Below are 27,025 nucleotides of genomic sequence, written 5' to 3'. Positions count from 1 at the left end.
AGATGTTTTTGGAAAGATCCCTGGTGGTTCCTCTATGTGTGGGTTGGTTTGTCGTGATGGGCATTTGCAGCCGTGACTAGTTTCATGTCCGCCATGTGACCCCATCTTTCCTTTCCCAGAGGACCTACCGAGCCATGTACGATTACAGTGCCCAGGATGAAGATGAAGTGTCCTTCAGGGACGGCGACTACATTGTCAACGTGCAGCCCATCGACGCCGGCTGGATGTACGGCACGGTGCAGAGAACTGGGAAAACGGGAATGCTTCCAGCGAATTACATCGAGTTTGTTAATTAATCCTTTCTCCTTGCCCTTTGAGCTTTCTTCTAATGTATACTAAGCCTAATCTTTTTAAAAGATAGCAGATACTTTTAAGACAACTTGGCAGTTATTTTACTAATAGTCTATCCTTCCTTTGACAATTAGACACACAGGTACCAGGAAGAAGGAATGACTTCTGGGCTGAAAACAGCAGCATTTTCGGTAATTCGTACAAACGAAATAATTAGGTCTGGAGACCTGGTGCTGCTAATTGTGTTAATGGTTTCTTTGATTGGCTATTGAACCCTTCTGGGAAAATGTATTTTTGTAGACTTTAATAGAGATGTCGATTGTCCCTTAAATGTAACAAGTATATGAAACTTCTTAGCTGTCACTTTGGAATCACCAGAAGCCAATTCTCTTAATTCAATAACACAGCCAATAATTTAAAAACCATTTTGCTTTTGAGTCATGAGGCAATTTCCAATTCAAGTGAAAATTGCCAAATGTAATAAATGTCAGTGGTGGCAGAATGACAGTTTGGTTAAAATTATATGGCCTTGTGGCCTTAGGGATCTAGAAACTTCTACCGAACAAAGAAATTTCCTCATTCCCTGGGCCGACTTGGGTCTACTTATTTCTCATTTGTACCGAGGCATATCCTGCTTTCCACTTATGTTCTGTGAACCCAAGTATATATGCTTGGCTCCAAAGAATGTCAGGACCAAATACCTTCACAGCTACTCTGCAAAGGGCAAATTTTAAGGTCATCTCTGTTATTTCCCTGATACTAATAGCTTTTACCCTGTTGCATGTCCCGTAGGTTCAAGCTTCTGTAACATAGGCAGCCGCACTGCCCATTTCTGTTATTAAAACAAAAAGCGTGGCTGATATCTAAAAGCCGTCTCCTCTAGCCGCCAGCTCATCAGAAAAACATAACTTGAAAAGTTGCTTGAGATTCCCCTGCTGCATTGCACTCTAGTTTTGAGGGATTTACACCTTAGGAAATAGATGTATACTCTAGCAAATAAGTGATTTAGACATTTATTGAACACCTTTCATTAACTTAATGCCACTGTTGATCTAAAAGCAAAGAAAACTTCATAGGAGCCAGTGACAAAGTCGAATTACGAAATGTGCTGGAGGAAACCAGTGAACAAAAAATTATCAGCTCCACGCAGAGAGACAGAGGATCTGGTTTCTTCTAGTGGAAAATGGTATTCAGATTCTGGACTGGAAATCTAGCCACCGAAACTGGTTAACGAAAAGACTTCCTTTCCACTTTCTGGTTTTTATTTTCTAAATCACATTCAAGAGATGAGGTAGAAAGGACACCAGAGATCTGAGGTACAGGCCCACCTACCTGTTCATTAGAAAAAAATTGTTGTCACATTTTCATTTTCAAATGAGTGACTTTGCAGGCTCTTGTTGGATTCACAGCCATGACCGTCATGTCATGAAGTTTTACCTGGAGTCCCCAGTCAAGATCGCTGGAGAGATGAACATTAGTCAGCAACTCTGTGTTTTTCTGATTGTGCCATTTATTGGGACTTGCAACAGGGTAGCCCTCATATATGGTCTGACTCTATAGTTGTGATGAAACTGAAAAAAGCAGAGTTACAAAAATGTAATCAAATGCCTGGGTCTTGGGGATATCTGCCTTATGTGATATGTTCAAAGAAGTTAACAAAATATCCCTTAAAATACCTTTTATGGAAACGTGTATTAGTCCAAAGGCAAACATTAATTTATTTATACCTTTGAAAAGTAAGCGGATACTTTTGAAAACCTGTAGTCTTATTTATCAGGCTGAAAGAGTAATTAAATAAGCTTTATTACACTCAAGCTGCATCAGCATGACACTGACATAAAGTGGAAAAGAGAAAAATTCAGGCAAATAACTAGAGATGGTTTTTTTTGAGGGGATTTTACAGATGACCACATAACCAGTTTGGCTGATTTGGCTGATTTTCTATGATTGAAATGGCCAGTTGTGATTTAATTGATTGAACCCCATATCTGTTTTGTTGTCTTATGCACAAACGTACAAAGACAAGTGGAACTTGCAATATTCTTGCAAAAATTTCTGTGCATTAAAACTGAGGGCAGTAAGCTTGCTTAGTTTTATTATACCATTAAGTAAATATTTATGATTCACCCAGACAGATCACTTTTTTGGTGATTATAAAAAAGAGTAGTTTTTGATTAAATTTGCACACTAAATGTCAGACGGGTACAATTTTTGATAAATAGCACATTTATAGGAAGCTCAAAGGAGACTGACTTGAAATGATGATTATTTATCGGGGAAGTTACCATAAAGGAGCAGGATGTTTCATTGTTTTTCTCATTTGCTGATTTCAAAATCGGATTCACTGAATGTAAAAATCAATATAAAAGTCAATACTTATTTGGGGAATAATTCTAACATTTTCTGCTTCACACAGTGCATAGCCAGATGTTTCTGCTTCAAGCGTTAAGGAATTAAGATTTTATCAGGATTTAACTAGAGGGTAGTTAATTTATAAAGACTGAGGGAGAACGAGATGTCACATGTCCCTGATGCTATAACTTGACAGTCATCACTGTTACTAAGGCCTGTCGGGATATTAAGCATTTCAGTGGAAATATAGGAAAAAATATATGTAGAACCAAAGTGCTATTTTTACAACATCATTTTCAAACCTACATTCCTGAATAGCTTTCCCCCTTTCCACACACCCCCTCACACCTTCGATTTGGCAACAGATGCTTCATACATGACACTAATAGCTCAAGATGGGTTTAAAAATCAAGTCTTTTAAAAATCAAGTCAAAGAAGACTGTGCAAATGCCCCAGCACAGAGAGCATGCACAACTTTGATGTGTTCTCAAGCCTGATAAATAAAGCACAAGGGCAGATTGACATGCTTTGAACAGGTTCCGAAAACAGAGCTGTACGTGGGTTACCTCTCTCTCTTGAGGGAGGATCGGAGCAACAGAATCTATTGCTCTGGGTGTAAGTTTTTGTAGTAAGTAACTTTACTAATTCTTGTTCTCGAGGAAAGCTTTCTATTTCTAACCTGTGGCAAAATGAATTCTTCACGTCTTCTTGTTGTCATTCACACCCCCGCAGTGTAGCCCACTCTGAGATCTCTGAGATATTTACCTGCTTGTCAGATCTCTGCGCGTCCCTGCATCTTCTCAGGCCTCCCCCCACGTCCAGAGACCGCACGGGAACTTGCAAGCACGATTTCCAGGAGCACATTGTGTGGATATGGGTGCGGTTAGACCGGCCTCTGTCTTGCCCCTGGGTTCATTGTTTGAGGATGATGGAGATGCAGTTTTGGCAGGTGTACCGCGGTCTTCCTTTCCTTTTCCTCTCCGTGTTGAGCTAGGCAGCACGCTGGCATTTGGGAAGCAGACGTTTAGAAAACAGACAGTGGAAGCTCAAGAGGTACATCTCTTTTTTCAGGTTTGTTTGTCCATCTCCAGTCGAATGTTTTTTGTGAAAAGCTAAAGACAATGTGTGTGATCCTTTAATAACACCCCCCTCTATATAGAGTGGATATAGTTTATACCAAAAGTATAATATAGAGATATAAAAACATCTAGGTGCCTTTTTGATCACGCTTGTTTATTTGCTATGGTCTTGGAAAGCAAACCGAGCAAGCAAGTTTCTGCCTGTTCTATGGTAATATTTTATTACAGGATTGATATTTTTATGGTGGGAAAGTGAGGTGCTCCTGACAGACATGAAAGGTGATAGCTGATTCTGTTTTCCCTCTAGAGGTTTAGAACTTGAGAAAATACTGACCTCTTCCATCTATTTCTGAAAGATTCTTTGTGGATTTATATATAGTTGAGACGCATAAACATTAACTTTAGGGTTGAGATTTAAAATACCTATGGTAAGGTAGAAGAATGATGCGAGGAGGCTGAATTCATTACACAAGATGAAATTCACTCCATAAATCCATTATACCTTAGGTCTTTGCTTCTGATAAGCTGACAGTGGCTGGAGTGTGGTTGTTTTGGGTAAGGCGGCATGGAAGTGAGAAAGCTTTAGTTAATAAGAAGTTCTATAAGCCAAGCTGAGAATGCTAAAATGAAAGTCTCTTTCGGAAGTATCCCATGCTCATTAAGGTTCTTTCCAGGCAACTGTCAACTAGTGATAATCAAAAAAATCACGGCCTTGTATGACGCTTCTGTAGCCATCATTCCACAATGCTTAGACTCCTGGAATCCACAGGCCTGGAAAGATCTCCTCAGCTGTCCATGTTACTCCAGTACATTCATGGGGGTTCTATGTGCTTTTTGTGTTTGACGTATGGTACCCAGTTTGCATAGTATACACTTCTTTGTAATCCGGTTGCTGTTAAGGATGCTTTACTTTAAAGGAAAAGAGAAAAGTGCACCGTAGTCCCGATTTTTCAGTGTCCACACGGTGAGTGGATGAGCATTTAGAAGCAGCACTGAGCGTGTTACAGGCCGTGTGTGGGACTGTTGACCTCTGACCTGTGATAAAAGTGCAAAATCGAGTCATTGTGCAGATTGGCTTCTGTTTGCTTCCAGACATGTTGAATTGCGGTTGGTGTTTAATTTTGCAAGGTCGTACTGACTTTGAGAGCATACAGTTTTATAGGAGACACTTCATGTTTTTAAAACGAAGGGGCTCACGGAAGGATACAATGTTATTAATATAATTTGGCTTTTGTTGTGCAAATTGTTAACACCAGCTATTAAAATATATTTTAGTAGAAATGCTTTAATTCATGTTTTTTTCCTCTACACTGTGAATCTTTAAGCCTTGGTGGACTAGAGCAACATCGTGCTGCCCAAAGGACTAACCTATGCAAACTAGTTCACATTTTAGTGGTTGTCACAGTAGTTGTGTAATGAGACATGGTTTCCCCCCATGTAATGTACAGCAGCGCTGAGGTAACACGTTAAGCCTAGCATCATGTATGTATAGTACAGTTCCTCACAAACCCTTCAAGGCTACCGTAATCTTCAGCATTACCACGCGTGTAAGAGCAGATCACTGATTTATCTATTAAAGCAACTGGAACAATGTCAGGACAAGAATGACAGATGGATGCATCAGCCCTGGCTTCCACGTGGTCACTGCAAGTGTTCTCCTGTGACAGAACCGTGTTCTCAGATGCACTCTCTCCAGGGTATTATTATTCTGTGTCTTCTCTCTGTATTTGTAAAACATTATAACGCTTTAATTTCCTATCTCTACACCTTCGGTTTGCTTAAATAAATGCAGGATATAACAAAATGGTTCCACTTCTTGGTTCTCACCTTGGTTTCTTGGAGCATGGGTCATTGATAATGCTCGGGGGATGGGTTTATCATGACAACTCACGTCGAATCGCCTCGAAGGTGTGCTGGCTTCAGTGTGCGTACATGGGCGAGTCCTCCAAAATTCGTCCTCCTCCCCCAATACACTTAGTTTTTAATAATAACAATATTATGCTTTGTCAAGCAGTCCCTCTCTGATTTTATATCAAAGTACTGCAATAATACATCATCGTAGTTCACGTCTTTCAAGATTACATTCCTCATATGTCCTCACTAGTACGGTTTTAATTTTCTCATATTTGTAAGATGAAAGAAACAGCTTGCAGCAGAGAATAGAAAGTGCACAAGCTGAGTGCATGAAACGGAGAGATGCTCTGACTTCCCAGCCAAGAATAGCTCATTTATCATCGAGCAAAATTGCTTTTCCTCCTAGTTTCCCCGTAGCTGGAAAAAGTGAGTTAGTCCCTTGTTTTTGCCCTGATATAAATCTATTGAGACTAGGATCTGAACTTTCTTGTATTATTTTGTACAAGTTCCTCTTTGATGCCCAACCCCTCCGAATTGTAAACTGATAAACTCTGCTGATGACACATTTAGTGTACTTGCTCTTAGAACAGACACTCTTCCTAATCTTGAATTTCCTTTTCTTCATATTCCAAAAGTATAAAGTGAATATTTCTATGATATTAATCATCTAACATACTGATATTTCAAATGACAAAACAGCTTATTTATTTATTTATTTGAAAAATTTGCTTTTTTTTTCCCCCTCTCTCCAAGATTTTTTTTTTCCCCATCACACTCATAAATTTTACTCTTTGGAACCAAGCTACATAGAAGTGAGTAACTTAGCAAGATTTTTTTTTTTTCCTGAACTAAAATAATTTAGGTTTCGAATATACCATGTGTATAATTTTATTAACTTAAAAACTCATGAAGTTAGTTTTGCAGGTAATTGAGACATCCAGGACCACCAGAAGTCTACCAAAATAACTTTTTATAAAAATACTCAGACCATAATAAATTGAAAAGTAGATAAAAGGAAAGTTTTGTTCCTTTCTTCATGTAATCTGCTTCTCCTACCCAGAGGGATTGAATAAGAGTTTTGTGATGGCAGAAACCTGGATATGGTCCAAGTGTGAACTTAAGCTGCTTTCTGCAGTTCTAAGCAAAATCTCAGGCCTTTGTCCATTTATATTTGTGCTTGGGAGCAGCAGAGTTCTGATGAAAAATAGAATGAGAACATGGGTTTAAAGGGTGAAAAGTCAATATTAGAACAAAGGACCCAGTTACTGATTTTGTGTTTATACCATGGCATTTTGGTCTTAGTTTTGCTTTTTTGAAAGTGGCAAACATGAAAGAGAGGAGCAGACTGAAAAAGAGAAATGAGCAGATCTGAATGCCCACCTGTTATTCCACTTGAAAAAATAAAGAACTTTTCTGCATCCCAAATTTAGAGATTAGATTGCTTTTGAAATGGTTCTTGAGCCAGACTAGCCCCACTTTGTGCAGAGGGTTGCTATCCAAGGCCATGGGGCCTCAGTAGCTTTCGATAATCTCACGTGATCTCACCACTCTGGTGACAGGCGACTGGATCAAGGTGATCGATCTGTAGGAGATCCCAGGAGCCCGTGAAGGAGCTGCAGGAGAACTTGACCCCACAGGCATGATGGTCACTGCGCCTGCAAATCTCCCCGAAGAGCCTGAGTTCACAGTATAGAGCAGTTGGCCAAGTGGTTTTATTATTAGAAGCTGAAAGACACAGAGAAAGAAGGGAGAAGTCAGGAGTAAGTGTCAGCTGGGAGCAAGCAGAGTGCCTGAGAAGGGAAAAGAGACTGAGGACAGATGGAATGAAAAGCAGCGTGGATGGCTGGTGCCAGCCCAGCCCCTGGAGATGCTCATTAGTGCTGGCCCCCAAGATTAGGGAGCCCTGACCCCTGGGGCCGCGGGGGCAGCCACACTCCATGTCAGAGGCTCAGGGCTTTGTCCTGGCCCCGCTGCCAGTATGAAGCCACCTTCTCTTATTTTGATAAGGAACAAATTTCATGAATGTTGGAAAGATTTGCACCCTAAGTGAAACACCAAGTGGCCGATGTGATTGAAATGCCAGTTACATTTTTACAGTTGAAATGTTCCAGGGTTGTCTTAAATAATTTTCTTTTGTTTTCTTTTATTCTGCAGTTACATTATGCTTTACATATCCTATTGAAACTCTCTGTAGTTAGAAGTTGGTTCCCTGGGCCCTGTGAAGGGTATCAGCATTTAACAGCAAATGAATTTAACTTCAACCAGTGGACTTGTACAAAGAAGGGACTGGGCTTTTTAGAGTGTTCTCATCAATTTCTAAAGCGAAGTTTTGTTTTGTTTTGGGGGGGGAGTAATTAGGTTTGTTTATTTATTTAATGGAGGTGCTGGAGGTTGAACCCAGGACTTGTGCACGCGGGGCATGTGCTCTGCCGCTCAGCCGTGTCCTCCCCCTTCGATTTCTAAATGTTTGGCAAAGAACAAGGAAATGACCGGGCCACGTTAGAGTGACATAGACACGGGTGTTCCAGGGACAAAAGCTGAATTGTTTTTCAGAGCTTTCAGAAATATCCAGTTCTTCCAAGTTCCCTCAGTGGTAGGTCTTGATTAAGGTGGATGGAGCAGTAGCTGTGACTTTTCCCTCAACATACGTTTATTCAGCATTTGCGTGATTCAAGGAACAGGACACACGACTTTCCTCCTAATGTTTACATACTGTGCAGTGAGGGGCGACTCACACAACCAAGAATGTACGTTCACGCACCTGTGTGGCCTTACACAATTAAATGCGTACTTGCAGTTAGAGGGGCGCTGTGTAAGGGGGAAGCCTCGTGCTCCCCCAGGTCCTGTGGCTGCGAAGCGGTGACCTGTGGCTCGAGGGAGGGTGTGGAAGACTTCTTGGAGGACCTGCTGTTTGAGCTGAAGACTGCAAAGCTGAAAGATGCCCTGAGAGCTGTCTCGGTCCCTCTAAGCATCAGACGTGTGGGGAAATTTAGTCACTAACAGCTGGTACTAGAAATACTTCAGTCTTCTGCCCAATTTTAATTTAAGTAACAATGGCAGGTTTTCATAATTTTCATAACATTACATTTTCCTGAACGAAAGTCAGGTTATACACGTGCATGGGTTTGTGTGTACGATGTACCCTTTGATTATCCTAATTATGACTTATTCTGCTGGAAAAAAAAAAAACTCAGCAGGTTGCAAAGAGTTAATTATACCAAAGTTTTACAGATGTGGAAGACTTCATTTCCTTCTTTTGATAATTGGTTATTACGTAGACTTTCCTGCATCCTTACTTCCTCCCTGATTATTTTTGGAAAGCGTGTGCTTCCTGGAGTTTATTGTCCTACAGTCTGCAGCAGAACCATTTATTAAAATGCTCTTATCTCCCGTTTTAGGTTTCATGGATTTGGAGTTGTCATTCCCATCTAGTACTTGATAGGAGTCAGATTTGCAACATTAACTGGGCAACACAGTGAAAAAATCACTTGCAAAGCAAAATAGTTGTTGGTAATTATTTATAATAAGTCCTTGCTCGGAGGGAAATCATAGCTTTGTTTATAGAATTCTGGCAAGAATGTTGAACATCTGCCTCCTTTAAAAGTCTGACAGTATGTTTGCATGTTTTATCTCGGGTACCCTTGCCCCAGTTAAATTAATGATTAGTAATATTTTGGATGCACTTAGCTCCCTTAATCAATACCTAGTATAAGGCTTGTTGTAGCCACACTTTCCAATGTTTATAAACACCTCCTAGCTGCGTGTACATCTTTGTTTTAGAAAGAAATGCTTTGACTTTCAACCCGGTGCCACACAAAATGATTTCTGAACCTTTGCATCTCTGTGTTATGTTGCTTTTCTTCCCAAAAAGGTGGCTCTGATGATGATGATTTGTAACACATCATTTCTTTTGTTGACAAACCATGTTCCCACTGGCTTACATTAATTTTAGTGTAGCTGGGAGAAGAGGTACCTGAAAACTTGGAGACAAAGTTGTTTCGTGTGACCCACCCAATGGTCCAGGCGATGTGACTTCTCTCTGCCTGCAGCCACTCCCCAACAAGAAAAATGAGGGACGGATACAGGACGGTTCATCCATCTTCTATGATTTAAATCCTAGAAAGGCGTGAGAGTCGGGGAGAGCATGGCTCCTATGATGATTTATTTTTCAAAGCAGGCAAATAAAAAATGTTTATGGTAGGAGAATGTAGTCATGTTGTGTTGGTTGTCAGTAGTATTAAAAGATTTCGTGTTTGAAGGACATTGAGATATGTTTCAGAACTTCAGACAGGGCTTCTGGTCTTGATACACCCCCTAATCATGACTGACACCCCAAAATGGTAGCCACGTAATGTAGTATCCTAAAGAATTTGGCAGAGTCAATTTAATTATATTTCTGATCCAGGATCTACATTATGGTTGATTGGGGTGGAGGGGAGTCAGCAGCCAAAGAAGCCCTAAGCCGAAGATGACCGAGTCAGGTGAGTGCGTGAGCCCTGGGAGCAGCGGCATCGCTGGCAGGAGAGAGCGGAAGGCGGGGGCAGATCTGAGGACCCGCCAGGTCCCATGTGGAGCAGGACCCAGAGTTTCAGCTTGCAGTGGAATTGGATCTTTCAAACTTATTCCCCGTCGGGAAGTAGATTGCGTCTCTGTCGGCCTCATTTATCTTTCCACGTCTTTGTGGTTTCGTGGTGTCCACAAAACAGTGCTGCACCCAGTTGTGTCGCTCAGCTCTTCTGGGGGAAAGGCAGACTGAGAAAGCACCTGGAAAATGCTGCAAATTGACTTTGTGTGAGTGCAAGTTGGGATCTGTTCCCTGACTTTAGGATTGTGTGATGCCCCAGCCTTTATGAGGATTTTTGTTTTCCATTTAAAGTCTGAGAAAGCTATGTTAACCTGAGAGGAGCAGAGTAGGCTCTGCGTTCTATTGAAGTTGGGTAGCCTCACGTTTCTGAGGTGGATGAATTTCAACGGGGAACGTGTGCCCTTCCATGCACAATGCCTGTGGACTCATAGATGTGCAGGGAGCAGAGACCTTGAGTCCAGCCCCCGCCTTGAGGAAGACATGGCTTGATTGTCTCATTTTATTGATGAGAAAACCAGGGCCTGAGAAAACTGGGGACTCTGCCATCATCCAATGGCCATGCTTTGAAGGATGGATAAAAGCCTGGCTCCTCTGTCTCCCATCACAGAGCCTCTCCCCTCACACACTGCTGCTCTGGGCGTCCGCTCAGTCCTAAAATGGGAGGAGGCGAGCAAGTGCTTATCTGAGGCTGCCCTGCTGGTTCCTTTAATGTCCCAGGAAGGGCTCTGCTGCACAGCTGTGAGCGCCAGGCGGTGTCCTGCTTTGATCACCCAGACACTGGCAAGGACACTTTGGAGCAACAGCAGAATTGATGGTGTCCAGACTCCCATATCACAGATTGCGAAGGCAGTATCTCATTTCCTTTAAGACTCTGCAACTGCAAATTAAGATAAAAGGAGAACAGGGTCTTCAGAGTGCTGATCTGAAGTCAGCACGCATTCTGTTCCCTGTCCAGCCCTTTCTTCTCCCGGGGAGACTTTGGGAGGAGAGTGAAGCGGCCATCTGGTCCAAACTCAAACCTCTTGTAGTTTGAGTGGTTAGAATGCATCAGGACTTCAAACCAGCTTGGTTTTTAAATGTCATTTCAACAAGCATTTTTAAAAACACACATGAGATGCCAGCAGGGTTCAGATTTGGATACAGGAGAGAGATTCATGGCTCGTTGTGACAGATCACCTCCTTCCCAATGGTGTGCCCTCCTGCTTCCCCTTCCTTTCCTTTCCATTCTACTCCATCCCTTCTATTTCTTGTTTTTAAAAGAATGTATTGGTTCTCTACTTATAAAAGTAGTCCGTCCTCGCTGTAAAGCATGCAGAAGAGTAGAGAGAAAAAAATAACTCATGAGCCACTAGCAGAGATGATGGGGGTTGATGTGTATCCTTGCAGAGTATTTATTGATACGTATGCACATATTTTTAACAATAATTGTCTTGTAAACAATTTTATGAACCTTTTTCCCAACTGACATTGTATAATGAAAATTTCTTTTATGGTTAAATAATTTTTGTGAAAGATTTCATCATATAGATAAATTATTTAACCTTCTTACTGGACATTTAGATTGTTTCCCTTTTAAAGTGATGCAGTGAGCATTTTCATATTATTTTTTCCATTAGGGAAATTTCCTCAAAATGGAATTGCTGGGGCAAAAGGATCATATAATTTGAAGGCTTTTTAATAAATATTGTTATGAACTAGTCACTCAGCAAAATTTACAGCTTAGATACCCGCTATCAGTAGATTGTTCCTCTTTTATGGCTTCCATTTCTGTAGCTGAACATTTTCTTCACATGCTTCTTGGATGTTTGCAGTCCACCCCACTCTCCCCCCACCCCCAACTTCCTGGACTTCCATGTAGTTGCCTGGAATATTCAGCACTGGGGCATGAATGTTTTGGGGTTTTTATTCCAATTTGGTATATATGTCCAGATTACCCTCCCAAAAGTGCCTTCTAATTTATCCTACTGTCAACTGTTTGTCTGTTCCATCAGACCCTTTCTGACATTGAATGCCATTGTTTATTTTAATTTTCTTGAGCATCCCTTTTAGTTACAGAAATGGCTTTATGTCTGGTGCGTTTTAATGCCATCATTTTTACATATGCAATTGCTGTGTGTTAAAACCTCACAGACGCTACCGAGCAGAGGCGGGGGTGGGAATTTGCAGGGGAGAAGCGAAAGGCTGTAGTGAAGATGGTGCCCATAAGTGTTGAAGACTGCTGAGCGAGGGGAAATAGAAACAGAAAATGCAGAGAAGGAATCGGACATAAAGAGGATGGATGACTAGGAAAAGAGTGTGGAATTGCATTAGTTTGCCAGGGCTGCCAGGACCGCAGACTCGGGGGCTTAAACAATAGGAATTTGTTTTCTCACTGTCCTGGAGGCTGGAAGTCCAAGATCCAGATCTGAGCAGGACTGGCTTCCTCTGAGGCTTCTCTGCTTGGCCCGCCAATGGCCGTCTTCCTCCTGTGTCTCCACGTGGTCATCCCTCCGTATAGGCCTGGGTCCCAACTTCCTCTTCTGATGGGACACCAGTCTTGTTGGATCAGAACCCACCCTCCTCACCTCATTTTAATTTACTTACCTCTCTAAAGACCTTCTCTCCCAGAACAGTCACATTTGAGATACTGGGGGTTAGGTCTTCAGCATACAAGTTATGGGAGGACAAAGTTCAGCCCCTAACAGGAATGAAAAAAATCAGTACTTGTGGCCAGCCGGGCACAATCAGGTGTTGCTTGAAAGGGACTGAGTTTAGAGAACTTTAAGAATGGAGGGACTGTCTGAGTGTCCAAGGAAGACGCCTGAAAGATGGAATAACTAGGCCCCAGAAAGGTGAGCGAGTTGGCCCAAAGTCACACTCAAGTTGGTTATGGAGCTGGGACGGAGCCCAGGACTTAGGACTTCGACTCTCCTGGTTTTCCTGTGGTGCCGCCCTGCCTCGGGAATCTGGGCCCTGCAGGGAGGCTGTGCTCACGGCTCCGACTCAAACCGTTGGCAGTGACCTCGAGACAAGCAGTCCACTGCTGCAGGCCCCAGATCACTGTTGCTAATTACACTGTCTAGAAGGATGATTGCCCACCTTGTCTCTCAGGTTGGAGTCAAGATCGCAGGATCGGTTTCATTTATGCCCTCCCTGGAGGGAGCCCTGCTGGGGGAGCGGGGCTTACGTGGAGATGTACTGCACCATGTAGTATGGAGGTGCAGCCTCCTCCCTGCCTCAAATCCCACATCCCTCACCCTTTCCCTACAGCCTCCCCGGATCCTCCCCTTCCCACCTCCATGCACACCTGCTTATCGTCACAGACTGTTGCACCTCAGCTTGTGTTTCCTTCACTACATCTTATTTCTGTCTCTTTGTTGTAAGTTCTCCCAGAAGCTTTCCCTCCCAGGAGGTTAGGGGCGGAGACCACTCAGCTGGTTGGTCCCCGTGCATCACTCCTGGATCCCTTCTCTACCTGGTTATTGTGTGGGGCCACCACGTCAGTGCTGATTTGTACAGAAGGATAGCTCCCAATTTCCCCAAAACAATACGGCTTGCTTTCAATGTTTTATCTCCACTCTTTCTTAATATAGAAAAAAACAATATAGAGCTAGAAGCATCCAGCACTTAGTAAGGAAACATGGTGTCTTAATAAAGAAACAGAATGTCCACTTGTGTGGACACTGATGATACCTGGATGATGCACTTATCTTCATTGTCTGAGCTTCCTGTCACTTTAATCAGATTGCTTTCAGGATGCTGAATGGCTGGCTGACTGTGAACTCATGGAGATAGCTTATTACGGTGGAGAGGTAGCAAAGAAAAGAGCTGTCGTCTGGGTCGGCAGAGTTAGAATCTGAAGAATGACGCTACCTTTAGCTTCTTGGGAGGCGCTCCCTAACTCCTGTGCCTGGGTTTCTTTATCTGTTCAATGGAGATAAGGTTTCCTTTTCAGGCACGTTCTATATATTTCATTTGTAAAGAACTTTGCACAGGACTTTGCTCATACTGGGTGCTCAGTAGCCAATTGTTACAAAAGAGAACTTACTTCCATTTCATCTTCTATGGGGCCATTGAGCGGCCAGTAGCAAAAGATTTGTGCAAATCCATGCACTCAATAAGAGCAGATTAAATATTAATGGAGCATGAATTAAGTATAATGAGACAATACAAATGCATGTAAAGACTTCTGGGTACTGGGTTAGGGGAAGACCTGGACAGAGTAATTATATTATTTTTTAAATATTTAGATGTTTATGCCAGTAAGTTCTGTTTAATTGATAGAGAGATCTGACATATTTTTACATATTGTGCTTTGTAAATTACCCTTTAGGATATTAATTTCACAAGTAGAAAAGTAGTGGTACATGGTGACCTTTCAAAATGCATAGCTAATTGAATCCTAGTATTTAAACCCTCCCTAATAGATTTAATTATATGAAGGAGACACAAGAGGGCAGCTGTGCACTGTTTCTGAATACCTTTTGCTGCAATAGATTAGACTGAAATTGAATATATGAATGATCAGAAAATTGTCTCTCCTAAGCTTCTTATTATATAGATGTAATAAAATTATTTTATTTAGAAATAAGTTAATTCTTTACACCACTTGATATACCTCCATATCAAATCCTTGTTGGCAAATAAAAGATGACAAGTAATGACACAGTCACCATCCTATTGATTATGCATAGTTACCATGTTGACATAGAACCTGCTGATGGTGTCTTGAAGAGCATGTGATTGATCTGAGGGTGAGGTGGGAGCGAGGGTGGAGGTGCTCGTAAGTCGGGGCACAGTCTGGTCCCCGCGGGAAGCCTATGTGTTGGAATGAAACGTGTCGTATGCATCAGAGCTGAGCAGTCCTCTGGGGTTGGACATGCATCTTGGACGTTGGCTGACTTCTGATAGCTTTCATTGTCATCCTTTGAACCCACTGCTGGTAATGTCCTGCATGGAATGTGGATTCTCTTACCAGAGCCGTGGTGTGACCTCTGTGAGTGGGTCCCATCCCGGGTCGGGGATCAGACAGGTCCTGGGCACCAGGATAATGCACCCAAGCCAGCAGGTCCTGAGGATGCCTGGAATGTTCCAGGTCTGAATGACGTCCAGTTTAAGGGGCTTGGGCATTTGCGTGAGGACAATAGGAGAAAGGGCTGTGTCTCAGCATAGGGCAGGAACGGAGCTGCTTCGGATGCGGTTTTGGAAGGACATATCTGCTTTGTGAAAACGGGCGGCTGCAAAACTTACAGAGCTTTTCCCAAAGGGAACGTGGATCGATCATTCGTTGTTGCTTGTGTCACTGCAACAGGCATTTATTAATTTCCTACAAGCGGCCAGGTCCCGATCATGTGGGCATAAAGAAGTCATACAAGTTCTCCTGACAAGAATCGGACTGACCATGGAAGAGGTGGGGTGGGGAATGGTTTAAGTACCTTAGTCATGGGACACAGTGTGGCACGGGGTCTGTTGTTTGTGCTGCAGTGTGTGCTGGCTTCAAAATTCCCGAGGGTACTCATGGACCCGGGGGAAGACAGCCGGGAGCCCAGGGCGTAGCGTGTGTGGCTTCACGGGGAGAAAGCACGGTGGAGCCCACGCTGGCAGCAAGGGCAGGGCAGGCCAGAAGGTGAAGGGACACACAGCCTCAAGAACTGGCTGTGGGGCCGTCACCCACAGACAAGAGGGTGGGGATGCGTGTCCTCAGGTCTTCATGCCAGGTCCAATTCAAGCGTCAGAGACAAGCCATAAATCCAGAAGGGTGAGCTGGATATTCAAAACGGGTAGGCTATTCACAGTGGGCATGGTGCATGGAGGTTTTCAATGCGAGGAAACAGGCTGCTGGAAAGCTCAGAAATGGAGAAATCAGGAAAAGCCTGCAGATCCGAGAGTAAACCCTGCCTCCTCGGCTGGGTGATGGTGTTGATCCCAAGTCAGGACACACTTTGCTTTCTGTGCTGGTTTAAGACAATTTTCCTGGTTAAGGACGAGAACACCCCCACAGCTCCTGGTTCTCTGGAGAGTCCCCGAATTCTAACAGAGTAGAGCAATCTATATAATAAAGAAACTGTGGCCCCAAATGACTGGAAATGGAGAGCGAGCCTTAATTCATGTCATCAATTCATGCCTTCAGGTGCAGCCAAGTTTCCTTCCAGGGTGTTGGAGGAATTCAAATATGTAATCAGGGAGTCACCACTGGTAATCTTTAAAAAAAAATCATATACAACAAGAGAAGAATCAGAACGTTAATAACAAGTCAATGTCGCAAGTTACAAAAAAAGGTGGGTCCCAGAAACTACAGGCTAATAACTTTGGGCAACATTTGGTCAAATTATAGAATGAATTTAAAGCAGATGTCTTATGAGCACTTTGAAAGGAATGTGTTGACTGCTAGGAGACATGGAGTCACCAGGAACAAATCATGCCAAACTAACCTCATGTTTTGTGAAAGCATTTTACTGAGCTGGGGCATCAGGGGACTAACACAGGTCTAGTGTTTCTCGGTCTTAGGAAGATGTTTGCAAAATTGGTCAAGATATCACTATGGGTAATACAGCAAAATACACATAGTGATGAAAGTACTCTTGGATGGCCGGCACCTGTTTGAAAACTCTGTGCTCAGAATGTAAGAACAGAAGATTCAGTACACAGTGATATTTGATGAGTTCCCCTCTTGGCTCTTGCAAATTCTTGCTAGAGTACCTATGAACACACAGGACGGAAGAAAACTGAAATTAGGACTGCCTACCACATTAATGCTAGTATTAAGAGGGAAGTTTTACTAAATTCAAGGCTGAACTGAACTTAGTAAAAATGCCAATCAGTTATGTACAAATAATTGCCTAAATGTAGGTAGAAAGACCTGTTCCTTTCTCCTCCCCTGCTTCATCTCTGCTTTAGAAACATAGATTCTTTAAAACTAGGAAGCTGAATGTCTTCCCTCCCACCTCCCCGCATGGGAAGAAAGACTCCAGTCACAAAGAGCAACAAAACCTAAGAAAAATTCCAGTGAGAAAATGAATGGACCTATAAGAAGAAAAGGATAGAACTCTCTAAGTGATGTAAAAGTAGAAATGAATGGAGACCCCCCCCCCATTCCTGAATGGGGAGATCAAACATTGTAAATACGTTCATTCTTCCATGACTAATTACAAGTTTAATAGATCCTAACAAAATCATGAAGAATTTCTTTTTTGGACTTGACAAAGATGCAGGTGGAGAGACTGAGGACAGAGGGAAGAGCATGGGTAAGACCCCGAGGTGGGAGGCATCGTGGAGTGTCTGTAGAGTCCAGAGTCGTCCAGAGAGGGAAGGAGGGGAGTCATGGGCGAGGCAGCTGGGGGGTCGGTGGGGCCAGAGTGTGCAAGGCCTGGGAACGTCATGGACGGTGTTGGACCTCATCCAAAAAGCAATGAGAAGTTATCAAAGGTTTTTAAGCAGTGAAATAAAATGATTACACATGATACCTTGAAAGCCCACCCTTCTGCTCTGCGGAAAGTAAATCAGAGGGAACAAGAGGAGAGTGGAATCTGATAGCAGGCTGCGGCAATAATCAGGTGATGCGGTTGTACTAGGCTGGTGACAAGGGAGATGGAAGAGAAAGGTGACAGGCCATAGTTCACCCAGCATACTGACAACCAGGGCTGCGATGCAACTGCTGGAAAATCGGACAACTTCTTATACATGTATCATTCTACTCCTATTTTGGGGGCGTGTAGAGGAAATAAAACAGGCTTTGGTGTAAGAATTTCTAATTTAGGTAGTGGCTATAGCACGTTGTATGACCACAGGCAAGTTATCTCACCTTTTTGAACCTCAGTTTCCCCGTTTGTTCAATGAGCTTAACCATACTTGTTCCTGGAGTTGTTGGAAGCTGTGGCAGACCTACTGCTGCTTGTCCCAAAATATCTATTTCCCCTTCCTCCAGAGTAAGATCAATTTTGGCTGAGCTCATGGCCATGAAACAAAAGAATACATTTCCTGGGCTCTTTGCAGTTGGCCATGTGACAAAGTTCTGACCACCGGGACACACGAGAAGAGATGTGTGACCGCGTCTGCGAACCTTCCCTAAGAGAGACCTGGCACCTGCTCTTTGTCCGTCTCTCTTTTTCCTTCTCTTGGTCAACATTGTCTCCTAGAAGGAAATGCGTCCTTGGACCATGAGGGCGAGGGCTGTTCCCTTAGTGGTGGCGGAATTGTGAGCTGGAAGGAGCATGATCCCTAGAGAATCCAAGAAGACCCCCAGGCCTAGAGATTGTTTTTCTGTTTTCTTGTTGTTTGTTGGTTTTTCTGTAAGAGAGAGAGAAATCAGCAGAGGAAGAGTTTCTCTCTTACTGGTGATCTAGCCTTGACCTACCTGTTACATAAAGATTAGAAGATGTAATCTATGGGAAATGCCCAGACATTGTCAACCATCACTAATATTTTTGTCTTCCATGTGTCTCTCCTACCAAAAAAATAAGTGTATATATACATATAATTTTTTATTTTTTATATGTGTGTATACACTTTATAATTCTGCCCTCCAGTTATGGAGAATTGTATTCTTAAATTTTTGTTTTTCTTAGACTCTGGCAAACTGGAATCTATCCAGGAGAAAATTCTCAAGGTAGTGAGCAGGCCTGGAAACCACATTACGCAGGGAAAAGTTAATGACAGGAGTTGTGTTTTCTTTGCTATTTTTAAAGTAAATGTGCCTCTGACTTGAGCTCGGGAACCTCAGGTGAGTGGGATCCTGTGGTTCCATCTATCCTCAGGGGACCGGACCTGGATCACCCATAGCCCTGCTGGAGGCCAGGGCCGGTGCTCCTACCAAGGAGCGTGGAGGTTTGCGGGGGATTGTGGCGGCCGGGCATTCATCTGCACACCAGTCATCTGTGGGGCCAGGGTGAGGTGCCCAGGGGACGGTTCTGTAGAGGGTCCTGCCCTCGGATCCCGACCCTGATCAAACCGGCCAGAGATCAGCGGTTTCCACTGTGTCTCCCCGGGGGACGTGGGGGTCTGTTCAGGTGTCTCGGGGACTGGCACAGAGGCAAGGCAGGACGGTATCTCCTTCTTCTGTGAGGCTCTCAGCGAAACAATTTTTGAAAAAGGGATTCGCGCCTTAGCATTGTTTAAAACCTGAATGTAGGAGGTCGCTTTGAGGACTTGGAAGCCTGAAGTGGGAGCTGAGAATGAAGCAACACGAACTCCCTTCCACCCCGCTTGGGTGCTTTCTCTCCACTGTGCCAAGTCGACTTGAACTTACTTCCTGCTTCCGGCCCACCTTCTTCAGAAAAGAGTCAGAGCCACCAGCAAAGTGTAGGTGAGAACGCTGGGAGCAGCAGCGGGAGAGCCTGGCTCAGGAAGTGCATCATTGCATCCATCACTGCATCCATCACTGCATCCATCACCGCGTCACTCAGTGCATGTCTGTGTCTGCGCAACAGGAAACGGGTGGAGAATCAGTCACTTCACTGGCTCTGTGTTGATGTCAGCAGTAATATTTTACCACAGGAGTTGCGACAGTTGAAAGGAGGTTCAAAATGATAATTTTCAGATAGATGGCTTCCAGGTATTTTCTTATTCAGCTGACAGATGCCCCTAGCACATGTCCGTCATTGCATTTAAAACCTTTTGTCTGTCTCCCCCACTAGGCTCAGACAGCCTTCAGCTGGTATTTTTTTTTTTAAACTGCTTTATCTGACTAATATCCTGGCACCCAGACGATGATTAAAAATGTTTCTTGACCAGTTAATTCTCCAGCCCACCAGCCATCGTCATGAAGCTTGAGTGTCCTTTATGGTCAGAGAATTTTGCTCATTGCAAGGGACAGCGCTCGTGTGGTCTCCAGCTGGTGAGTATACAGTGGCTTTGTCAGGCAGCCAGGTGTAGAGAAAACTCCCAGAAAGTGGGGCCGCTTTCAGCTGCTCCCCCAACTTGCTGTGTGATTTGGAGCAAGTCTCCTAACCTTTCTGTGCCTTATCTTCCAGACCCTTTCACCCCCAACCTCATAGTTAAGTCTGTTAGCAAGTCAGGGAAGGCACGCTTGGGTCGCTGTGTGGAATATTATGGAGGGAAACATGAAGAGTTCAAATAAACAGGTATTGAGGGGACGTTCTTCTTCTCTGGACTCATGTGGAGGCAATTCCATTTGGAGGAACCTGTCAGAGGACACCTGTGGTCTTTCCTTGCCTCCTCTTATGCCCTGCGAGGGCGGAGGAGAGATGTCTCTCCCTGGGAGAAGGGACTGAACATGCCCAGTCCTGTCCCTTCTCTTCTGAGCCAGTCTTCCTGCAGGGAGCGTGGCTTCTGGTTGCCCCTCCACGCCCTCTCCCCGCCCCCACTCCAGGGGGCTGCCTTGAGGTCTGGGGCAGTTAGTTGTGGGTGGGTGGATGGGTGCTGTGGACCACCTCCCCTCCCCTCAGTTCATCCACTGAAACCCTAAACCGCAGTTTGGTGGAATTTGGAGGTGGGACCTTTGGAGGGTAATTCGGGTTAAATCAGGTCATGAGGCTGGAGCCCCTAAAGATGAGATTAATGCCTTAATGAAAAGAGGAAGAAATACGAGATTTCTCTTTCTACCTGTGCACACCAAGGAATGACCATAAGGACATAACCAGGAAGAGAGCAAGAGTCCTCACCAAGCACCAGACCCGCTGGCATCTTGATCTCAGACGTCTAGCCGTGAGAAGCCATGGGAGATAATGTTTGTTGTTTGAACCCCCGGAGTAAGCTGGTGTGTTTCTGCAGCCCGAGCCCACGGACACGGTGACTGCCCCGTAACCACGCTGCCCGCCACCTCCGTCAGGCACAGCGCCAGTATGTGACCTCAGTCTGCTTGACTTCTCTGCCCTGATCCCCAAAAAGAAGGGAAAAAAGGAATATTACATGGAGACACCCCAAACAACAAAAAGGAATTGTGAAGCCCTGCTTCCCGAGGAAGCGCGGAGCGGTCAAAACCACTTCCGTTCGGACTCGCCGGGCTCTGGCTCCAGCCCGGGCCCTCGCGCTCGCCGCCCCTGCCCACTTCTCCAAGCCCAGTGGCTGTTCTGGCCCTCAGTTTCTTCAACTTTAAAATTCAGGTGTGGGGGAGATTTGCGGGGCGCGGCGTGCGCGGCGGCCTGGGAGCGGCTGCGGGCCGTGCGGGGGAGGCGGCAGGCGGGGGAGGCGGCAGGCGGGGGAGGCGGCAGGCGGGGGAGGCGGCAGGCGGGGGAGGCGGCAGGCGGGGGAGGCGGCAGGCGCGGGAGCGCGGGTGGCGGCCGGGCCGGGGGACGCGGAGGCGGCGCCGGAGGAGACCCGCGCGCTCCGCCGGGGGTTCGGTGCCCAGAAGGGGGCCCTGGGCCAGGCCGGCGGCGGCGGCGGCGGCGGCGGGCCTGGCGACCTGGAGCGGTGCCTTCCCGCGGCGGCCGAGGAGGTGCCGCACGCAGCCCAGCTGCTGCGGGTCCCACCTGAATCGGGCTGCAACCCAGAGTCCCCAGGCTACGTGGAAGCCAAGCTCTCAGGGGTCCGTGCAGGACTTTGGGGAGAGGCTTAAGGCCAACCTAAAGGACAGTCTGCAGGCCAGGCCAGCCCTGGGCCGAATACCCCGACTTGCCCAAAGATTCTCCTCCACGGTCCCTTCCCCAGGGCCTCCAGGCGCAGCGACTGCCGCCATCTTTCCAGAAGATGACGACGAGGTGCCCCCCCCCAACCTCCCAAGCCCCAGCTGAGGCCAGGCCGGCTCCAGCAGCTGCAGGCATCCCTGAGCCTGCGACTGGTCTCCCTAGACCCTGGATGGCTACAGCGGTGCCACAGTGGGACCCCAGATTTTCTGGGAGTTCCCAAGGCCTGCCAGCCTGTCCTGGGTGCAGAGGAGTCACAGCCTCTGACTTCAGGTGCTCTGTTTGTCCTCTAACCCATCACTGGCCCTGAGGTACCTGTACAGGGCCCAGAGGTTCCAGCCCTACAAGCAACTGGTGTCAGTGCATTGAAACCCCATAGTGGTAACAGTCAAGGCAAGAAGCGGAGACGGAGTGGGGAGCCGGAGGAATGCCATGCACAGACCCAGCAGGACACGGGCCAAGCGGAACCCCTGCCTGAGGGAGCTGGGGCTGCAGTGCATGCAAAAGACTATCCAGAGGAGCCTGTGAGGGCACAGCCCCCCAGCAACCCCACAGCCTGCAGGCCCACCGTGCGAGACAGGGGTAATTACGTGCGACTCAACATGAAGCAGAAACGCTGTGTGCGGGGCCCAACCCTGCAGGGGAGGCTCCTCCGCAAGCAGACATGGAGGCAGAAGTGGCAGAAGAAAGGGGAGTGTCTTGGGGGTGTTTGGCCCAGAGCCGCAGCCAAGGACTCTTATTTCCAGTGTGAGCAGCTCAGCCACTGGGCATCCCACTGCCCTCAGTCAGAACCTACCCTGGCTCCTCAGGAGGGCGGCAAGGATGAGGGTGACACACAGACCCTGTGCATGTGGAGGAAGTATTCCAGAGCACTGGCGCTGCCAACTGCCGACTCTCTGGCAGAGAAGACGCAGAGCCTGCGGGGTCTGAGCTGCTGGTGCCTCTGGGGGAGTCTGTGCCCGAGGTGCCCTGTCCCCCTCCTACCGTGCCTCCACTCTACCCACCAGGGCCCTCGGGGCAGGTGGCAGACACACCGGCTGAGGTGTTCCAGGCCCTGGAGCAGCTGGGGCACCGGGCCTTCCGCCCTGGGCAGGAGTGTGTGGTCATGCGGATCCTGTCCGGCATGTCCACGCTGCTGGTGCTGCCCACGGGAGCTGACAATTCCTTGTGCTACCAGCTGCCCACACTGCTCTACTCCTGGCGCAGTCCCTGCCTTGCACTTGTCATCTCTCCCCTCATGTCACTTATGGACGACCAGGTGTCCGGCCTGCCCCCAGTCCTGAAGGCAGCCTGCATCCACTTGGGGATGACTGGGAGGCAGCGGGACTCTGCACTGCAGAAGGTTCAATCGGCCCAGAGGCGTTGGTTGGGGCTGGGGCCTGGGGTGCTGCCTTCCTCACTCAGCTCCCCACAGTTGCCTTCACTTGCGTCGACAAGGCCCGCTGCCTCTCTCAGTGGTCCCACAACTTCCGGCCCTGCTACCTGCGTGTCTGCAAGGGAACGCCTGGGTGTCAGCTGCTTCCTGGGTCTCACAGCCACAGCCACACGCAGCACTGCCCGTTACGTGGCCCAGCACCTGGGTGTGGCTGAGGAGTATGTCCTCGGCGGCCCAGTCACCATCCCAGCCAACCTGCGTCTCTCTGTGTCCACAGACAAGGACCCAGACCAGGCTCTGGTGACACTGCTGCAGAGTGACCATTTTCATGCCCTGGGTTCTGTCATCATCTACTGCAACAGGCTAGAGGACACGGAGCGTGTTGCTGCACTGCTGCGCACCTGCCTGCGTGAGGCCTGGGCCCCGGGCCCTGGAGGCCAAGCCCTGGAGGCTGTGGCCGAAGCCTACCATGCCAGCATGTGCAGCCGGGAGCGGCGGCGGGTGCAGCGGGCCTTCATGGAGGGCTGGCTGTGGGTGGTGGTGGCCACGGTGGCCTTCGGGATGGGGCTGGACCGGCCGGACGTGCGGGCCATGCTACATCTGGGGCTGCCCCCAAGCTTTGAGAGCTATGTGCAGGCTGCGGTCGGGGCTGGGCGTGATGGGCAGCCCACACACTGCCACCTCTTCCTGCGGCCCCAGGGCGAGGATCTCTGGGAGCTGCGTAGACATGTGCATGCCAATACTGTCGACTTCCTTGCTGTGAAGAAGCTTGCTCAGTGCGTGTTCCCTCTCTGCGCCTGCGCCCAGAGGCCCCCAGAGCAGGAGGGAGCCATCGAGACCCTGCTCTGCTACCTGGAGCTGTACCCACAGCGCTGGCTGAAGCTACTGGCACCCACCTATGCCCGCTGCCACCTGCGCTGCCCCAGGGGCGCCACCCAACTCCAGGCCCTGGCCCGCAGGTGTCTTCCCCTGGCTGTGTGCTTGGCCTGGCAGCCCCCTGAGAACACAGGTGGGGAGATCAGTTCTGTGGAGTTTGACGTGGTTGAGCTGGTGGACTCAATGGGCTGGAAACTGGCCCCCATGTGGCAGGCTCTTAACCAGCTGCACTGGGACCCAGAGCGCAGGACCCAGAGTGTGCCTCGGGGCATGGGGTGCTGGTGGAGTTCAGGGAGCTAGCCTTCCACCTGTACAGCCCCGGGGACCTGACAGCCCAGGAGAAGGACGAGATCTGTGACTTCCTACACGGCCGTGTGCAGGCTCGAGAGCCAGATGCCCTGGCCAGTCTGCACCGCACCTTCTGGGCTTTCCACAGCATAGCCTTCCCCAGCTGCGGGCCATGCCTGGAGCAGCCCAGCGAGGACCGCAGCAGTCAGCTCAAGGCTCTGCTCAGTCGCTACTTCGAGGATGAGGGCCCTGGGGACAGGGAGGAGGAGCAGGGCCCAGAGCCAGGACAGGCCCAGCTCCCGGCCTGGGAGGAGCAGATCTTCCGGGACATCCGCCACCTCCTGTCTTCCTGGCCAAAGCAGCAGTTCTCGGGCAGGGCTGTGGCCTGGGTCTTCCACAGCATCAGGAGCCCCCGCTGTCTGGCCCAGGTGTATGGGCGGGACCGGTGCTTCTGGAGAAAGTGCCTGCTCCTGAGCTTCCATGCCCTGATGCACCTGGCCACGGAGGAGGCCCTGCTGTGGGGCCGCTGACTGCCCTGTGCAGGGGGCCCTGTGCGCCCACATCACAGACGTGGCCTGAGCAGGGGCTGCACAGCCGGTGTGCAGGGTGTCACATGCAGCAGTTCAGCAAGGCAGAATGGGGTATCAGTGACCAGGACCGTGACCAACCACCCTGGGCAAAGCCCACCACCAGGAGCATGGGGGCAAGGCAGCTACAGAATAAAAGATGCTCAGGTTGCAAAAAAAAAAAAAAAAAAAAAAATGCAGGTGTTGGACTAGTTGATCTTTCTAAAAGTTTATGACTCCATGCTTGTAACCCACCCCGCGAGTGTTCCAAATGGACAGAGAGTCTTTTATCTCTTAGTAACTGACAGAGATTCTTAGTCAACTATTCAGTATCCATCCACTCTTTTTTTCTTTAGTAAGAAAGCCCAATTTTTATTGGCCGGGAATGAAAAGACAGAAACTTGGCTTCTCTTGAAGCTAGGAAGCTTTGTGTAGAAGGTCTAGGAGGGCTTCTTAAGGATGCACCAGACAGCTGTTAGGTCCTCTGCGTCCTTCTTCCTTCTGCATCTTCCTTGGAATCATGGAACTACTGGCTGGACCAGCAAGGACCAAGAAACTGTGCTGACAGTGGAAGCCATGTGCAAAGCGATAGAAAGGCAGAAGGACCCCGGACTGTCAATGGCATGGCAGAATTGCCACACAAGCCCTAAACTGCCTGCCTCCGATTTCTCTTATGGAAAAAGAAATAAAAGGAGTCACTGTTATTTCTGGTCTTTGTTGCCAGTAATTGCATGGCATCTCATTGGGTTTTCTCTCGTAAATGATGAATCCTTCCACAGGATGGAGAGTCTAAACCTGCAGACCCGTATAGTCTTGTAGCTCATCTTAGAAGAGAAAGGTTTAATTTGCATCCAGAAATCTGTGCCCTGTGAGGTGAGAGAAAATTCAATTCTCCTTTGCTTTTGGACACCAGTGTCATTGTAGGACTGGAGATTCTCAGTTTTGATTGCCTCTGGCCATCAGTTAAACATTTCAACCAGCCCAATCCGAAATGTTTTTTCAGACATCTCTAATAGTTAACAACTGTGGAACCGAACAAAACCTGTTGGCCAAAAATTCTTTCAGGCTGACAGAATGTACTTGTCCTGCCAAATATGAAATAACACTTAGTCATTTTAGACGAGCACAGTAAAGAACTGCGGTCAGGACTTTGTGTGTTTCGCACCCTTATGAAGTAGTGACGGGAAAATAGATATTGAGCTAAATCAAGCAAGTGACATTCCTCTGTAAGCATCTCGAGACTCTGTTACAAAACTCCGGGATGTGGTGCAGGCGAGGCTTTCCGCGAAGAGCGCTGCAGATGTTTCTCCCACATGGCTCTTGATGGTAACTGTGGCATTGTGGGCAGCCATCTGGACTGGGAATTTGGAGTCCTGGACTCAAACTACAGTTTTTCCAAGTAGCAACATGATTCTGGACAAGGCATTTAGCTTCCCTGAGCCTCTGTTTCCTTAACTGTAGAAGTGGGATAATACCGTTTACCTCCTAAGGCTATTGCAAGGACCAAGTAATACTAATGTAGGTGAAATAATGGCATAGGGCTCAGTGGAGAGGGCGACGCTATTTAATAAACATTATACTGAATCTGAGACCTCTGTCACCAAACTGCTTATCTGGAATCTCAGATTTCATCCCAGAGCATTTGAAGTATTGATTAGACATTTTAAAGTGCAGTCGGACTTCACCAAGACATTTGATGTTCAGGTGAATTAAACCCTCTTGCCGTTGCTGGATGAAGGAAGTGACTGACTGTTGGGGTGATTGTGACCCAGTGGGGCTCCAGCGGGGGCTGATAGTGTAAAGGACAGGATTGGACTTAAGTACAAAATTTGACAAGTTGAATAATGAGCAAGAGAGTGTAATTCATTTAGGGAGGGAAAGCCAGAGCCCCGTTGCCCGATGTGGGAGGGCTGGCTTGTTAACCCGGAGAGGTGGCTACTGGTAGCAGTAGCTCCCTTAGTGAGCACAGGTCGCCAGCTGCTTCAGGGTCCCACGTGGGAGCTTCTGTGGAGGCCGGGAAGCAGTTCCAGATGAAACCAGAAGCTTCACGGGAGTAATGAGCCCTTACGTGGTAGGTACCCTGCTCCCTCCCCCAGGGGTGTTCTCATCTGATGCTTAAAACAAGTCTGGTATGCAGCCAGGGCACGGAGTCTCCAGGAAAGGAAGGTTACATGGCGGACTTTTGGGAGCCGAGACTGGAA

General features: G+C 47.1%; 2 protein-coding genes and 1 pseudogene across 13 annotated transcripts in view; all 3 read left to right on the top strand.

Annotated features, from left to right (window-relative positions):
• The window catches only part of NEBL (nebulette), a 310,416-nt gene extending 304,890 nt beyond the window's left edge, over positions 1 to 5,526 (top strand). For all 12 annotated transcript variants that reach the window (XM_031444722.2, XM_064479371.1, XM_031444720.2 and 9 more), the window contains one exon: positions 120 to 5,526. In XM_031444722.2, the coding sequence (XP_031300582.1) occupies positions 120 to 296 (177 nt within the window). In that variant the 3' untranslated portion in view covers positions 297 to 5,526. The remainder of the gene's footprint in view (positions 1 to 119) is intronic.
• Positions 5,527 to 10,044: 4,518 nt separating this feature from the next.
• Positions 10,045 to 22,760, top strand: LOC135319353 (ATP-dependent DNA helicase Q4-like; annotated as a pseudogene).
• Positions 22,556 to 25,480, top strand: LOC105084938 (ATP-dependent DNA helicase Q4-like). Its single transcript, XM_031444724.2, is given in 4 exon segments — positions 22,556 to 23,068; positions 23,071 to 23,212; positions 23,214 to 24,238; positions 24,241 to 25,480. Coding segments are annotated over 4 exon segments (1,959 nt in total). The 5' UTR covers positions 22,556 to 22,824; the 3' UTR covers positions 24,789 to 25,480.
• The last annotated feature ends 1,545 nt before the right edge of the window (positions 25,481 to 27,025 follow it).

Source organism: Camelus dromedarius, chromosome 26 (genome assembly GCF_036321535.1).
Source record: "Camelus dromedarius isolate mCamDro1 chromosome 26, mCamDro1.pat, whole genome shotgun sequence".
NCBI lineage: Eukaryota > Metazoa > Chordata > Mammalia > Artiodactyla > Camelidae > Camelus > Camelus dromedarius.
The sequence above is the reverse complement of the archived record's forward strand: the minus strand, read 5'-3'. Positions and strand labels throughout refer to the sequence as shown.